This window comes from Lates calcarifer, linkage group LG23 (assembly GCF_001640805.2).
Source record: "Lates calcarifer isolate ASB-BC8 linkage group LG23, TLL_Latcal_v3, whole genome shotgun sequence".
NCBI classification, from domain to species: domain Eukaryota; kingdom Metazoa; phylum Chordata; class Actinopteri; family Centropomidae; genus Lates; species Lates calcarifer.
The window spans coordinates 2,963,446-2,980,744 of NC_066855.1; the positions used below are offsets into that span (position 1 = coordinate 2,963,446).

General features: G+C 42.8%; 1 protein-coding gene across 1 annotated transcript in view; it reads left to right on the forward strand.

Moving 5' to 3' along the window:
* The first annotated feature begins 2,150 nt into the window (after nucleotides 1-2,150).
* Nucleotides 2,151-17,299, forward strand: part of si:dkey-191m6.4 (rho GTPase-activating protein 22) — a 30,971-nt gene continuing 15,822 nt past the window's right edge. The window contains exons 1-3 of the mRNA XM_018661164.1: nucleotides 2,151-2,346; nucleotides 9,613-9,812; nucleotides 13,811-13,898. Coding sequence (XP_018516680.1) covers nucleotides 2,304-2,346; nucleotides 9,613-9,812; nucleotides 13,811-13,898 — 331 coding nt within the window. The 5' untranslated portion in view covers nucleotides 2,151-2,303. The remainder of the gene's footprint in view (nucleotides 2,347-9,612; nucleotides 9,813-13,810; nucleotides 13,899-17,299) is intronic.

Below are 17,299 nucleotides of genomic sequence, written 5' to 3' on the forward strand. Positions count from 1 at the left end.
ATCTCGGTTTCTTGTCAGTGTGTCCCTCCTCTTTCACTGTTTCATTTCAGCCTGTGTGACCCTATCTCTGTTTCTGTCAGCCTCATTTTGGATCCATTTTCTATGGCTCCGTGTGTGTGCATTAGATCTATCTGTGCAATTGCTGCTTCATTTTAGCTGCTTGTCGGCTTGTGTGTATATGTGCTTGTATGTTATCTGAGGGCACGCACACACACACACACACTCACACACACACCCCTCCACCCCCTTTTAGTCTCTTTCCCTCTTTGCTCTGTAATAAGAGCAGCTGTGGTTGACGCGAGGCCAGCTCTGATTCAATTGCAGTGCAGGACTTAAGGCTATTATCCTCTGTACACTGGAGGAGGAGGGAGGCCCGGCTGCTGTAGCACAGCTGCTACAGCAACGACAGGTCTGATGCTGCCTTCCAGAGGAGACTGAGGGTCGGAAATTCAGACTTCAGAAGGGTGGAAATGCTGAGAAACAAAGAAAAGGCGTGTTAGAAAGTCAAGCAAGTTTTTGGCAATAAAAATATAGCAATAAAAACAGGTGAAAATCTAAACTTGTAGAGGTGTAGTAACTGTTCCTGTTTTGTATCAAGTTGTTGAAATTCCTGTCTTTCAGATTTTCTGGTTTGTTCCTTTTTTCTGAAAACTATGTCTTGGTCTATTGCACTCTGTAGCACTTATGTGGTATAACGAACTCAATAATTAAGATTTTGAGCATCAGAATAGTTTTTTAAATTACAGGATACTGGTCAGAAAAATACAGCTAATTAGCTTTAGGTAAGGCTAGCTTTAACCTCACTCCAGCTAGACTTTAAGCAAACCATACATCCTGTTTTTTGTTTGTTTGTTTGTTTTTGTTCTCAGTTTTGTCCAATTAAGCAATTACTGCATTGTAGCAGAAAATTAGGCAATAGGCAGCAACAAAACGGCCAGGACAAACCGAACTAAAAACTGAACTCCAGCCTACATTTACTGATAAAATTAGCTAATGCTAACGTAACATTATTCAAAACTGTGTACGTTAATGCTAACATTACTTCATTCTAGCTATCGTTCATGTTTTTATCGGTAGAAGTAAGAACATATTTTAAAGTAGGCTGTCAACCATCTAAATCTATTACATCTATAATATATGTTCATTAATGTCTGACATTTTAGGGTGTAGAGTACACAACTGCAATAATGCTAACTGGACAAAAACAAACAAAACAAAAATTATACTACTACAAAAATGTAACTGATGAAAACTAGACTTAAATAAATGTATTGTTTATTTATTATATGTTGTGACTGAAACGAGCATAAATTTCTGTCACAAGACGACAAACAACTAAATCAAAATCAAAATGCACACATTTTTCCCCTTAGCTATAAATTTCTCTCTCTATCAGAGACACTGTAGTTCAAGGCAGCAGGGCAGCAGGTTTGTTAGAATCGTATTTTCTCCCCTGGTTTTTTCTGAGCTGCGCCACTGGAATGCCTGGAGGATGTAATTACGACCTACTGTACAAGTTGGGAATTTCCCACGTAGGACTCTGAATTGAAGGCAGCATTATTCTTAGAAAGCCAAAAGGGATGAAGACCAAAATGGATAAGTGAGGTGATTAAAGTGAAATAAGATGGGAATTGTTGCAAGAGATGTCGGGGAGAAAAGGAGATCAAACACTGATATAGCAAGATAGAGATAGTGGGAAGAAAAAGAAAGAGAAAGCAGAAGAAGGGAGGGGGAAATGAGTGATTAAGGGAAGGAGGTGGAGACAAGCTGAGGACCTCTACAGCTTAATTAGGTGCAGAAGGAGGAGACACCTGCCAGATGAGCACCCCCTCCCCTTCTCTCTGTTTCTCCTTCACACACATGCAAATCCTCATGAAAAAGCAGTCATTGCAACAAAAACAGAAGAACACTTAAAATCAGGCATCTGTTAGCTGGTGAGACCTGTGCTCTGCTGGTGGGAGACCTTCCCCAGAAACCTCCTCCTCCATCTACTCCAGGCGGATGTACCACTATGAATAATGTAACAAGGAGGGGTGGAGGCCATTGGGCGTGTGTGCACACAGAGAAAAAAAGGGGGTAGTTCCTCCTCCTCCTCCTTCACCACCCCCTTCTCTTTCCATTCTCCTCCCCTCCACCGTTCTCCCAACCCCCTAGCTGCCGGCCGCACTGCAGAAGGTCAGAGGGAGAAGAAGAAGAGGAAAGACACACACACACAGAGAGAGAGAGAGAGGCAGGAGGGAGAGACAGGGGTGGGGTGCGTGGATGTACACGAACATGCCGACAGGAGTGTGTGCGGACGAGCGATGACAGCAATGCTGAGCCCAAAGATCAGACAGACCAGGAGAGGTAGGACATGGTTTGCTTGCTCTGCCTTTACATCCACACTGCCTGCCAGCTGCATTAGCTGCCTGTTCATCCTAAACTCTGCAGTGACACATAATGTCACACCTGACAGGGACTGTGATGGGAGTGAGATCAGATCAGATCAGAGGACGTTACTGATGCAGAGACTCCTCCTGGACGCTGACCTGCACTACAATATATAGTGTTTTTTTTTATAGTGTCTTTTCTACTATAATTCAGATTTTACACAAAAATATGCAAACAGAAACACTTTTTCTCCACTCCATCTAATTCCCTGCTGCAGTCATGTATTTCTGAATGAAGCGGCTGATCTGCGCGTACATTAGCATTCTACTACAGCTGGCCGATGCCGCCAGTGTGAATTCTATTAAGAGGAGCGAGCAGCATCTCTAGTTTCATCACTGCGACGCTCTGCACTAACAGGCTGCCGTCAGCTGCTGCGTGTGTGTGCGCTCACACTCGTGCATGTACAGTATGTGTGTGTTAATGTGTGTCTGAGTGGATGGATGTATTAATATGTCCATTTGTGCAACTGTGTGTGTCCTTCCTTCCTTCCTTGACACTAATCTCCATGGCTGCAATTATACAGCTGGATTTGATTAAAATGAAATGAATAGTTCCCAAGAATGGGACAGTGATGTGTAAATCCTCTGCTGGGGGGGGCATGAAATTGGTGGCAAAGTGGATTTAATCTGCATTTGCATATATTAAGACAGCAGAACAGATTCAACTGGCTTGATGAGTAAGACTGGTTCACTGTGTACATTTTGTACATGAGCACTTAATTGATTACAACATCACGATTAAGCTGCATAAAATAATCTGAACAGACATGACCGTTTAAGTATAAGCAGCATTAAAGACCAGTTTCAAGCTCATTAAGTGAGAGAGGAGGTTTCACGTGGATTGACAGAAGACCCAAATACATAAAACAAAATTGATACCCTGTCTTGTTAAAATAAAGGAGGTGGGAAAACCACTCATCTTGCATTTCAGTTAAGACACTGGAAATTAAAGAGATTAAAGCGACACTGTGATTCTGCATGAGAAGCATTTTCCACATACCTTCTGCAAATTGGCGCTTCACTGCTGACGGCATCACATTTGTTGCATGAAGCCCATGAATAAACGGGTATGTGACAGATGTAGATGTGTAGTACGTACTCAGCCAGGGTCAGAGCAGGTCACCAAAGGGACACAACAGTAACCAGCGTGCCTGAGATACTGTGGAGGATTAGACTGCCTCTGAATGGCAAACTGGAATGTCAAAGAATACACTCAAAGTATAAACTGATAATATAAATGACATTGACTTATTTATTGATCTTTCATGGCTGCGACATTGATACTAGAAGGTCACTTGACAAGATAACTTGCTTAGCTATACTATATATGCTATAAGCCATGATTTATTTTATTTTGGAAGGTCAGGAACAAGCTAAACAGCTTAGCCACAATGTGCAGAAACTATGGCATATTTATTTTAGAAAGGACAGCAACAAGCTAACTAGCTTAGCTAAACTGTATAGAAGCTATGACTTGTTTTATTTTGGAAATGTTAGTAATAAGTTTAGGTACACTGTACGGAAGCTATTACTTATTTTAATTTGGAAAGATGAGTAACAACCTAACTAGTTTAGCTAAACTGTACCGAACCCATGACTTGTTTTGATTTGGAAACGTCAGTAACAAGCTAACTAGCTTATCTACACTATACAGAAGCTATGACTTCTTTTAATTTGGAAAGGTCAGAAAGAAGCTAACTAGCTTAGCTACAATGCAGAGGCTATGACTTCTTTTATTTTGGAAAGATTGGCAGTAAGCTTATAAACTAAACAGAAGCTATGACTTCAAAGGTCAGTAACAAGCTAACTAGCTTAGATATACTGTATATAAGCTGATTTGTTGGACTGTGGAAGGTTAGTTTGTCTTTTATCAGTCACTTTGTACCAGAACTCATGCTATCCAGCGCTTCATAAAAGAAAAAATCTTACTGCTTTGCCTCAGTAATTGTACAACCATCCACATATTAAAGCTGTAATAGGGGTTTGGCTGGCACCAGAAATCTAGCAGCAGCTTTAGTTGCCCACATATCAGCTGCTTCATTCTCTTGCTGTCTTTTTGATCTGTGTTACCATGGTTTTATGATCAAAGTCCTGCAACGTAGCAACACCCTGACATTCTGTCTTTTTTTGAGGCATATGAATGAACACCCCTCACAACTAGATACTGTGAGCAAGCTCATGCAGCATGGATGAAAAAAAAAATGCACACACTGACACACTCAGATAATGTGCACATGGAGATGATAACGTGCACAGAAATGCAGAGATATGCACACACCCCGCTGCTGCAGATCAGTTCCACTCCACTGCAGCTTTCACATACAGGCTGTATGTTACTGGCCACACCCCCAGCCTGTCAAGGAGGGCTGCCACACACACACACACACACACACACACACACATAATGGTTAACACATTAATCAAGAGTGATAGGCTAACTGGAAGTTACGCCATGATGCACCTGTAACTCTCAGCCATTTTCCTTGAACCATAAATCACTGCACAACAACAACCAAATTAATGAAATTGAATTCCTCCAACATGCTTGTGTGCACGCATGCTTCTGTGTGTGTGTGCGCGATTTAACCATCAGTGTACTATTGTCTAGCTATTGTGGAGTACCCGCTTCACCATGCTAATGGATGGGCTCCTCGGTGATGTGCATAAGAGCCATACATCCATTTCCCGCTGATGATAAATATACCAGACTATGTTAAGTGACATTATAGAGGCAGAGTGTGTGTTTAGGCATGTGTGTGTGCATCATGTGTCATGCCACTTGTGTTTTTGATTTCGGTCCGCAGACAACCATTTGTTCACATTGTAACATTACTTGCATACTTAGACATGACAGTGGCAAATCCAGCTTTTTATGGACACAACACTCACTCTGTGGCCTTTACGAGACTTATCTCTTTCATTTGTCTATTTTTAAAGGGTTAGTTTACCTAAGTTACACACAGTTTACCCTAACAGTATCTAGCTGTGCTGATCGTCTGCCCAGGTTTTGAGATTTTTATCTCTGGGATTTCACCCTCTTCTAAATACAGTGGAAGTGAATACAAGTTATACTCTACAACTCTCTCTTTGTGCAGCCCAATGTCCCTGAGAATTCCCGGTAAAAGTTACATTCAACTTGGATTATTCTGCAGCTCGTTATTTAGTGGTGGTGCAGTGAACAGTGTGTCGTTTATGCAGTGAGATAAAGATGAGGGTGCAGAGGTCAGGCTGGAGGAGGAGCGTGTTTTAATGTGGTTGACTGAGATTAAGAGAAGTGACATATGTAAATTTAGTTTGGTTTGTTTGTGAAGACAACTGCCACCATGAGCTGCTACTGGTCACAGCTCCCCCAGAGAAATTCACCCACGCCTCCTTACAAAAAAATGAAATATTGATATCATGTTAATAGTTACATACGGTACCAGTTCATCAGGTTGCATTTGTTGCCTTGGTTACAGACTTCCTCTCCACGTTCCTACGCTGGTATTTTGAGTGAGGCCAAAAAAAGACATAAACATAATTTTGGCTGAAAACTTTCTGTAAATATTTATATCATTGATATAAATTCCTTTCACCACGGTAATCGTTTTGAAAATCTGATCTGTGACAGTCCTAGGTGGCGCTAGAGGCTGTAGCTGATGAGCAAAGAAGCCTCGACTGTAGGAAAAAAAAGGCTCTCTAAGCTAGCTAACAGAGGATATTCAGAGGAGATTGAATAAAACTGAATGGTGCAACACAGCTAATGCTAATAGCTTCCTGTGTTGAAGTGAAAAAACTGCACACAGATTTACTTCACCCTCATGTTTGTTCAGTTTAAATCTGCGTTTAGTTTTGCTGTAAATCGGAGGTGAAGTATTACACACACACCCCTCCCACCAACACACACTCGTTCATGATATCATGTCTGACGTCATGGCTGAATGAGTAGCCAGCCCATCTGGTGTTCCTGGATATTCAGCTTCATGCTCAGAATTATTCATACATGGCCCTGAAGTAACACAACACAAGTGACCAATTTACATAGATTATCACCGGGGTACATCATGGTAAACACATGTGGGCGTATTGTACAGACAGGCGTGATGTCGAGCCCTATCATTAGAGTCAGCCCTTCCTTAACTGCTAGCTACTGTAAATGAACAAGCCACGATTACGCTCTCTATCTCAGTGAATTGCAGTGATTATGCATAAAAGCCCATTTTCAGTAAAGCAGCCTCTTTTTCAGCATTGTAGTTGATAGTTGTAGAAGTGACCACAGAGCAGCTCCACCCAAGCCAAGGAAGGTCTGAATCATTCTGAGCAGAAGGTCCAAATTGGCGCAGTGGGTAGTCGCGCTTGGCACACACACACACACACACACACACACACCACACACACACACACACACACACACACACTCAAAAATCAGTTATTGTGACTCAGGCGTGAATCATCGGCCAGTGTATGTTCCACTCAGCCTGTGATCCAGGCAGCTGATGTGTCGAACAGTGGCGCTCTTTTATGCTCAACACTGGCAAGAACAAGGAATCATGGAAAGACTCGAGGGACGTGATGGGGTGAGGAAAAACAGAGGGGTCAGGGAGGACGGGGAAGGTGAGTGCCACTTGTAGCTGTAGATGTGACAGAGTAAGAGCTGCTCAGAAGACCTGACACTTTACATTCATCATGTTTACATTCCCAAACAATCTCTACTTCTTGATTCATTGACAGGGAGAAACAGAAAGGACGGCAGAGGGGCTGACTGCCTGAGATGTCAATGATCACACAAGTGCAGTCTTAACCATAATGTCTTGTTTGGGGTGCCATTTTTAAGAGCTCATAAAACATACTGAACATTGTTTTGCCACCTCAGTAAATATGATTTCAGAGTTCAGCTGCAGAAAAAGACACATTACTTCCATTTGTCTCAGACTCCAGCTGTGCTTTGCAATGCTTAAAATTAACCTCAAAAACAAAACAATTATATATTTTTTAAATAGCCAACGAAAATGTGCCTCTAATCCAAGAGCTAATTTATTAGACAAAAACTGCTTTAATTAGCTGCCAGTGCTGAGAACAATGATCTTTTTCTGTGTGTGTGTGTGTGTGTGTGTGTGTGTGCACATGTGCCCTGTGTGCTCTCAGTAATGACAGAGCTTTGATTCAATGGGACCAGCAGTGCTGAACCTAAGGAGGGAGAGAAGAATTAGAGCGAGTCAAAGTAAGAGAAATGGAGGGAGACGAGGCAGGGGAGTGAAAATACAGAGCTGGAAAAGATTGGAATTAGCACAAGAGGGATAAATGAGAAAAAGCCGAGGTAGAGGAGTCAGAGGTTTACAGGGAGAGAGAGCAGGAGAGGGGAACAAAATAAAAAGGGAAGAATCGCTTGGTTTTCTCCGTCACAGGTTTTAATCTAAAAAAAAAAAAAAAAAGGGATTGGTTTTCTGTTTGGTTGATTGACGGATCCTTATCACATCACACTCAGCCACCATGTTTACTCAGATTAATTTTCTAGTTTTAAACATTTGGCAAGATGCCCCTGAGCCATCAAAAAGTTCAATTCAAAACCAGTGGAGGATGTCACGAACACTGCTCCCAATGTGCCAACTGGAAAACCAGGGAACCTGAATAATGTTTGGGCACTAGTAAGACACTTACACAAGATATTTAAGAATGAATATGAAATGGAAAACTACACATTAACGCAAAACTGAAACCAAATCCCACAAACAAGCTGATTATAAACTCAGGGAGTCCAGCAGGAATCACTCTGTAGAGTCCTCAGAAAACATTTAAAAATACTAAAGAACCAGACCTTTTCCCAACCAGGTGGTGGAGACCAAAACAGAGCTAAAAAAAAAAACAGTGTACTTAATCTGCCAGGTGAAAAACACAAATTTTACACTGGGACAAATTTTGAGTATTTATCTTATTTTCATTTATTTTCTGAGGCGACAGGTTTTACTTTAGGTATTACTTTCATGCATGAAACTTTACACAAAATTAGCTGTGAATTGTCTTGTAGTGCAGGTGATGCACAGTTAAAGGTGCCACTTTAAAGCTGCACCTTTTCTTTACATATACTCCATCCATTCTTCTCTCAGCACATCTCTGAGGATCAACAGGCTTTGCAGACTGCCTGTGCAGGCTGTGACATAAAATAAAAATGATGTGAACCATGTCCTTTAAGCTATATGTATGCCAGAGAGAGAGAAAGAGATAAGACAATAAAACAGAATAAACATTGATTTTCGTGCCCCTTCCCATTCATCCAGCCCCTTCTTCCCTCTGCGCCATCTGAACATTGATCGTGTGTGTGAGTGTGTGGCACACAACGCACACCAGCAGGGAGGATGTCTGCACAATTGATTTCTATAAATTATACATGATCATCAAATTGCATTGCCTTGTTTGCCTGACCAGAATAAAGCCCTCTGGTCTTTAATTCATCTGTGCAAAACCTTAAAGGGCGTGACAGACTTTATCCTCAATTTCTTTAAAAAAATGCAGAAGTCGTGTTTAAGAGTCAAATATGACACATGTATCTCTAATGGATTTTTTTCAAAGTTGATGTCATACAAGGACGATCTGATCCGGCTCAGCAGGGACGAACCTGATGTCACATTGCCATCTCTTCCCTTTTAAACCTGTCCTTGACTGAGCTCAGGTTACATACATTTGTTGAGAATGATTCAGTCAGCCAGCCAGTCACTCAGCCTGCCAGTCAGTCCCATGTGGTCCTATTATCTCAGCTCAAAAGCCTGAGCTATTCTATTGGCAGCACACAATAAGTCTCTTCCAAGGACCTCTGAAATCAAGGGGGGGATCCCTGTCACCTGAGGCTATGTGTACTGCCTCCCATCACAGCCTCTATTTTATCTGCTTTCTGTTATTATTTGTGCCTGCTGCCTCTCTGCGGTCCCTCTCCCGCTTCATCTAGAGGCGTAGAAGCCCGGGGGCAGAAGGTTGTGTGTGTTCATGACTGAGGAGCCTGGCAGAGAGAGTGTGTGTGCATACAGCATACACAATAAGGGGTAACGCAAGCTTCCATTAGGGAGAAAATGAAAAGACGTGAGCCACAGAAATGGGAGAAATATAGTAAATCAAGCAGAACACCCAGTTCAGTTTGATCTACCCCAGCCCTTTGCTTTCTGATCGCTTGTATCCACACAGAATAAAAATGCTCTAATGTGTGTGTTCGCAGCCAGGTCCAAGAGCATGGTGATGGGCGAGGTGTCGCGGGGCTCGTGCCGGCCGGCCTCCCCCAGCCTCCAGGAGGGGGCCCTGAAGGCCGGCTGGCTGAAGAAGCAGCGCAGCATCATGAAGAACTGGCAGCTGCGGTGGTTCGTGCTGCGCTCGGATCAGCTCTTCTTCTACAAAGACGAGGAGGAAACCAAGCCACAGGTAACGCTCACACACAGAGAGGACGGTGAAACTCAAAACTCAAACCGAGCTGACTCACTGTCCTTAGGCTCGTGTGATCACATTTATGCAATTAAACAAAGTGCTTTATCTTTGCCCCAGTGGTGCAGCTTCACCCTCTGAAGGACTGATGGGTTTTTTAGCTGGTGACTCAGATAGCACTAAAAACACAAGTATAGCTTAAGGCGAGGCTTAAAAAGAAGAGCAGGAAATGGAAATTTAAAGGATTATTTTATCTGATGAATAAGCGAGTGTAAAATCTGCAGCAGCTCTGAAGTTTTTATCTGTTTTAATCAATGTTATTCAAGGAGATAACATCTCCTTTAGGTCAAGGGAGAGTGTGAAAACATTTTGAGGTGGCTGGAGCTCAGGTGGTGGGGCAGGCTGGTCATTAATCATAGGCACTGGTTAGGATCCAGCGTCCTGGAGCAAGATCCCGAGCCCTGTTTAGTTCTCCGACCGCACTGTTCACAGTTAATTACTTCCTTCCAAATATCTTTTTCTTGTGGGGAAGAGGAGTCTGTGGTTGCAGCTCTGAAATTGGTGTCTTCAGCGAGTATTTAAAGCTCAGTAGCATTATCTCTTGCCTTCCATTCCTTTTCTGTGTATGTGGAAAGGCCCTGGTCCAAGATCTCAACAAATATCTCAACAGCTACTGAATGGACTGATATGAATTCAAAACAGACATTCATGATCCCCAGAGGATGACGCCTACTTAACGTCAATGAAATCTGACTCAGACATTTATATTCCCCTCAGGATATACTGTAATTACTTCAGCGATTCCTTGACTTTTCATTCGGCAACAGCACCAGTTCTCCTCTGTACACTTGGCAGGCTGTTGAGTCTTATGTTTCAGTTTTACTTTTGCTGCGATGGCAAAGACTTCCTGTATATTTGAGAAAACTCAACTGAGTAAGTGAGCTCTCTGGGTAGTAGCCATACACAGCACAGCCAAACCAACAGTAATCAAGTGATGGTGGTCATATAATGTTGGCTTTTAAATGTGCTATATGTATGTTTTTGCTACCGTTACGGGGCTAGCTTGTTAGCATGCTAACTTCAGTATGCAACACTATACACAGACATCTTTGATGTAACTGTTATTTCTTCATATTCTAATGATAATTGTAGTTAATTTTAGAATATTTAAAATTAAAATACTTACATATACTTACATATAGCACCATTAATAGACTGAATAATACCTGAATACCTAATAAAGCAGTGCCACCACACTGACATGTCAGTCAGTGGTGGAGCCCAACTTTAATCTCCTCCATGTGCAGACTAAAACAGGGCCCTCATTCATTTTTTTTGTCAGTGGTAACGATGACTCACAAGACATTTTAGTGCATCGGTAAAAACAGCGGCATGCGACGCCTGGTTTCCCTCTCCATTAGCGCAGCAACATAAAAATATTTACAAAGTAAATCTCTGATCGATCCCATCGCTTCTCTGATGAGACATGCACATCTCTTGTGGCCAGGTGCTGACTCACATTTTCCCATTAGAAGTCTGAAGTGATCACAAGCAGCAGTCTGGACTAACCACACACACACAATCATAGAAAGAACACAGTCACATAAAGCGTAATTATCATCTCTTTACATTCCTGGCTGAAATCCCGTCTTTTTTATTGATCTCTTCAGTTGTCACTCCACATGACTGCTGTTCATGTAATGTAGGCAGCAGCCGTCTGCCATCACTGTCTTTTAGTCCCTTGTATCACACACACACACACACACACACAAACACATAATCCACACAGAATGACGTCTTCTCCTCCTCGCAGTCTCCATTCTGTTGCGAACAAATGACTGAGGGCTCTGACAGACTGTCTTTAATCAGAGCCTGCCAATACTCATCCAGCCTGTATTGATTGTCAACTCCCGGTGGATTCAAACACACATGGCTGAATGCACACACACATACACACTTATACACAAACACACACACACGCACGTCCACCCCCCTCTGAGCACAGGATGTGTGAGAAAGTGTCATTCTGGCCTTTTTTCCCTTCCTCTCATCTTCTAATCGATTGGAAATTCGAGGCAGGGAGTGGTGATGTGGTTTGAGGGGAAGGAGGGGGTATAAGCAAATCATTGCAACAGAACAAGACCCCACCCCCCACCCCCACCCCACCGAGATGAAAGGATGTGATAATTGGTGGAAGGAAAGGCAAAACTGATGGAGGATCCATACAGGTTTTCCGTTCCCTTTCATCAAATCCACAACAGAACAAATGGACTTCAATTATCGAACAACAGATTTCTGTTGCTCCAAGACAAACACATGGGTGGTGGTGGTGATGGAGGGGATCATTAGTGCTCTGAATACAAAATGCAATGCATGTCAAACAATGTAGGAAAACCATGTACAGTAATTTATAAAGTGATAATTGTAAGCTCGCAGTGTGGACAGTGACGTCTCTTTCTTTGACCGATCGCCTGATGAATTTGTGGCTCATGCTAACTATATCTGGTCTTGTATGAATTCCAATATTCCACTTATTTTTTTTGTCTCTTCCACCTCATGTGTGGATGTAATGGCAAATGCAGCAAACAATAAACTACAACTAAACATTTGGGACACTGGCACAAAGATGGAGTCGAGGTTAAGCTGTAAAACTTTTTTCCCTCTGATTTTTATCACATTATTTGAGCATCTGTTTGCTGGTTCCCATGTTAATTTGAGTCAAACATTTATTGCTTGAGGCTGCGTCAAGACTTGTGTGTATGTATTTCTAACAAAGTCCCAGATTTCATTTTATAAAATCCTCCAGAACAAATTATGAGATATTGCACTTGGTATCTATGGTAACCCAAGGAAACAGTCAGGGAGAGAAAGCCTTGGGGGTTGCTGATTAAAAAGTGTTAGTGTTGCAGTGCACTTTGCTCATAGGAAGGTGGTTTTGAGCGATGACTCTGATGCAGTCAGCGGTTTACCGCTGCTGCTTCGACTGGAATCCAGTATTGGCACAGATTTATATGTGAGGAGTCAGCTGTCGAAGGAGCTGCTCAGAGCTTCATGGCATGTGTTTAACAATAGGAGGCTGAATTTAGGGCCTGTGCACATGGTACCAATCAATAACAGTGTGTAAAGTGTGTTTGGAACAATACACTGTCTGCTTTGGCACCGAAGGAAGACGGTGCCAAAGTGATGAAAGTGAGAACTGGTCTTCAGAGGCCCCCGGTTGGTGTTCTGGTCCAGGATGATAATTGGCATTTTTGAGCAAACCTGGCCACATGTGGTTATGGCTGGATGAAGGCTCAGTTTTACGACGACTGCAACAAAACATGAGCTCGACTTCAAAGTCACAGTGTTGACATGCTAAGACGCAGAAAAGGACAAACCATCCTACGCAGCCTGACTGCGTGATTTGTGTTCTCGGGTTACGTGTTGCCTTTTCTTATTCATTCATCCCCGGCCAGCTACTCGTGTGATTCCGAGCACATAGCACCCTTGGGAGCCCCCCCCCCCAAGTTCCTGCCCTGCCCCTGCGCTCCATCCATTCACCGGCTCCCACCCCTTCCATTTGTTGCCATGGCGACTAATGCTGGCGACAGCCCGGCCCTCCGGGTTGAGGCGGTTTGGCAGACTCCTCTCTGCCGCGTTTGATGGAGGATGCCAGTGCGCAGATTAACGGGGGCCGACCTGCAGACGCTGGCATCTCTTCACGGCTCACTTGGCTTAGGTTCTCAGGGCTAAATAGGTATTGATCTGGATAATGTATTCTGATAATCTGTGTGGGTCCCTGTTCAGTCCACAGGAGTAGCTGCTTAAAATTTTAGAGGGGTTAAGAGCTGGGTGATTGGAAGGAAGTAGGGAAGCGGGGATGAGAGGAAAGGAGGATGTAAGGTCAAAAATGTAGAAAAGAGATTGTAAGAAGGCAGAGATGGAGCATGGCAGCGAGTGAAGGGCAAAATTACATCATGCAATTTCAGTGTTTGAACGCCTCTCCATCTCTTTTTCAGGGCTGCATACCTCTGCAGGGATGCCAGGTGAACGAACTCACAGCGAACCCAGACGAACCGGGACGACATCTATTTGAGATTGTGCCGGGTAAGATCCACTAACTCCCCCTCTTCCTCCCAGATTCACTTCACGGTTCTCTTAAATACCCTCCAGTCTCACAAATACAGACTTCACCCATCTCCCCGCTCGCAGCTCGAGCCACTCTGGATGTAATATCCTGTTTTACAGCGAGTGACGTCAGATCGGCCACAGATCAGATACAGATGACGCTTAGGAAATCATATCAACTGCTGGCTTACATTTCAGTAATTTCATTCAGTGTGATTTTTGTACACACACTGCAAAAAATGAGATTCAGATCGCTGTGAATCCACTTTTATCCACATGCTCCCTTGCAGTTGCTACTGGCTGGATCTGTATGATCAATTTATTCTTTTGTGTTAACGTTCCTCTCATCTACTGCCTATACCACCATATATAGTTAGCTTGTTCCTACCCTCAGATATGAAACATAGCAGCAGGTGTACCAGACCTCTTTGTCTTGGTAATATTAATGCAGTTAAGGTTGTGCAACAGTCACGTTCTCTATGGTTACAATAATGAACACCTGGCTAAGGTTGTGGAACAGTCACAGATCTGTCATCGGTTTCACATCGGAAACCTACAGTTGTCTCGTGTCAAAGTCCAACCTCCTCCTGAGACAGACTTTGTCACATGTACTAAATCATCTGCAACACCTTAATTTTACAGTTTTCAAAGCAAGATTTCTTATTTTTTCCAGAAGACATATGGTAAAACATTTAAAAATCTTAAAGTGATGCGTTTTCATTGATGTTAGTGAATCCAATGTTCCTGTCATCCAGACCTGTCAACATACATCCTGGTGTAAATTGGAGGTTAAAATCAGTTGGAGACGATTTTGTATTAACCAGAAATGTAAAGTTTGGTCCACACCTCTTCTATGTTAAACATGAAAAGAAATCTCTAGTTGCTATTCCATATTTAGACAGCAGGGAGCACTATTAGCCAAGGATTAGTTGTTAAAGTGGTCCATCTCCTAATCTCACATCTCATGACCTCAGAGCTGGTGACACGTCTGGTACCAGCATCACATTTCAAACCCGTGGAGCGTGCAGGTCAATTCTTGCAACAAGCGGCATAAAATAAATAGAAAACAAAATGGCTGCTCCATTGTTCAGAGCTGCCTGTACATCTCAGGACTGTTAGTGAGCCGTCACGCTCCACATGTTGCACCCACAGCAGACGTACAGAAGCTTTGCCTGCGGCTGAGCCGTACGGTTAGATTGACCTCACACAGCCTTTCATGGTTTCACTCAATCAATACAACACTTATTCTCTTGAAGAGTGGATTTGTCAGTGTGCATTGAATGTAATGAAAACAATATATTGTGAGAACTGTGCAGTGTTAGTATGGTCTACGCTGAGAGATATATAGTCCATCCTTCTGGCTCTTTATATCAGTCTGTCATTCTGTGAGTGTTTGCTCGGAGGTCTCTCTTTGTGTTTAGAATGGCTGCCAGGCTTGTAAGTCTCTGTGTGTTTTGTTTATGGCCTGTCAACATAGCAGAGGGGTGTGAACCCCAATGAGCCTCTAACTTATAGCTTCTTGTGGACAGGCCTGCACCCTGGCAGCAGAATTGGAAGGGGAGGGAGGGAAAGACAGATAAAAAATAAAAATACAGACAGCTGGAGAAGAAGGTTGCCGTGTGGGAAAAACGTAAAGAGACAGGTAGAGGTGGAAAGAAACACTTGACATGAAGAGACAGTTGTGTGCAGATTAGATGTAACCTGAAGAAGACTAATGGGTTTAAATGTTAGATGAGATGAAATGTGGCTGCTCTTTACAGTGTGGATTCTTAGCTCAGATCAGCAGCAGGAGTCTGATTGTGTCTCAGCTACATTCTTCCTCTTTTCAATCCCTGTGTGTAACAACTTGATGCCGACTTCATCTTATGTTTACAGCATATCAGATTTGTTGGCTCCTGGGGGAGAAACACACGAGTTGCTACTCTTTCTGTGGTCTACAATCGGCTTAGAGTGATGAAGGCTTTATTCACTCCTGTTGTATGAAATCAATGTACTCGGAGATTTCAGACTTCACGCATTGTGTTCGATGTAATGCTTCAAGGAGCAAAGTGCTTCTTCAAGTTTTTAAAAGTCATCATGGTGTCCAGTCAGGTCTGCAGCTAGTTTCACTGAACAATACAACTTCAAACAGAGAGGCAATCACCTGATGCAGTAAAGGTTTGGAGAAGAAATCTAAAAAAATACAGATCAGCTGGCTCAATGAGCACTGATGCTGACGCAAGTCTCTAACTCTTGAAAGTTCAATAAACTAAGGATACAAGAATTAAGCAATGTGATTTAGGTTTTCTCATCTTTGACAGGGTTCAATCTACAGAAAAGAAACTATTTTCATAATCTATAAATCTTTTTCAAGTAAACAGGTTTTCTCAAAAGAGAGAGTTGTTCCTTTAACTGGTCTTCCATATAGTAAACTGAATAACTGGGGGGTTCTGGGCTGTTGGTCAGACAAAACAGGATGTCTGATGGCATCAGCTTAGGCTTGAGGAAACTGTTTTCTGATGTTTTACAGACCAAATGAGTGATAGCGTAATCAAGAAAATAATGTGCACAGTAGTCGATAATGAAAACGCACAAATTTGAAAAGAACACATTTTAGATAACTTCCTAATACCTTGACTAGTTAAAGAGTTCTAGCATTATTTTGGCAAGGCTGACCATCATATTAGGCTAAGCTCAGGGTGCTTGAGATACAAAAGGTTTAATGGTGCACCTTTTGTGTGTAGTGTGCTGTATACATAGGCCTGCAACAGGGGGTAATGTACAGTGGCTTTGCCCTTGCTACCACAGAAATGGTAGAAAACCACACATCTGACACATCTATTAGGACTCCAAGACTGATAAAACCTCACATTGAGGTCAAGCCAGCCCACAAATGAAGGTGGGTTTTTTTTTCTATCAAAGCTGATAAATCAGCTTTCTCTCGCTTTCAGCACTCCTTTGTCCACTGTAATAGTGGCCTTGTCCTTCAAAGGAGCCCAGGGACCTTGGCTGTTCATGTGGGTCATGTCATTGACTGATGGACTTTGCTTTTCTAAGACTGAGTGTGTGCATGTGAATTCAGCCACAGGGTAAGTCCACGGGTCATGTTTATTGTGGAGATATGGAGTGCCCTGCCCTGTTGTAAGAGGTAGATACAAGACAGATAGCAGCCACAAGATGCTGTAACCCCCCCCCCCACACACACACACACACACAGAGTAATAGTGCATTTCAGACTGGGGACCCAACATGAAATCATCATTCGGTACACGTCTTATGCACACAATCTCAAGGTTATAGCCACAATTAAACTCTCCTTAGGTACATTCATCCTGCAGAATCCCTCTTAAACATTTTTCAGTGGAAGCAGAAGGAACGCAAAACTAAAGCCGGTACTACTT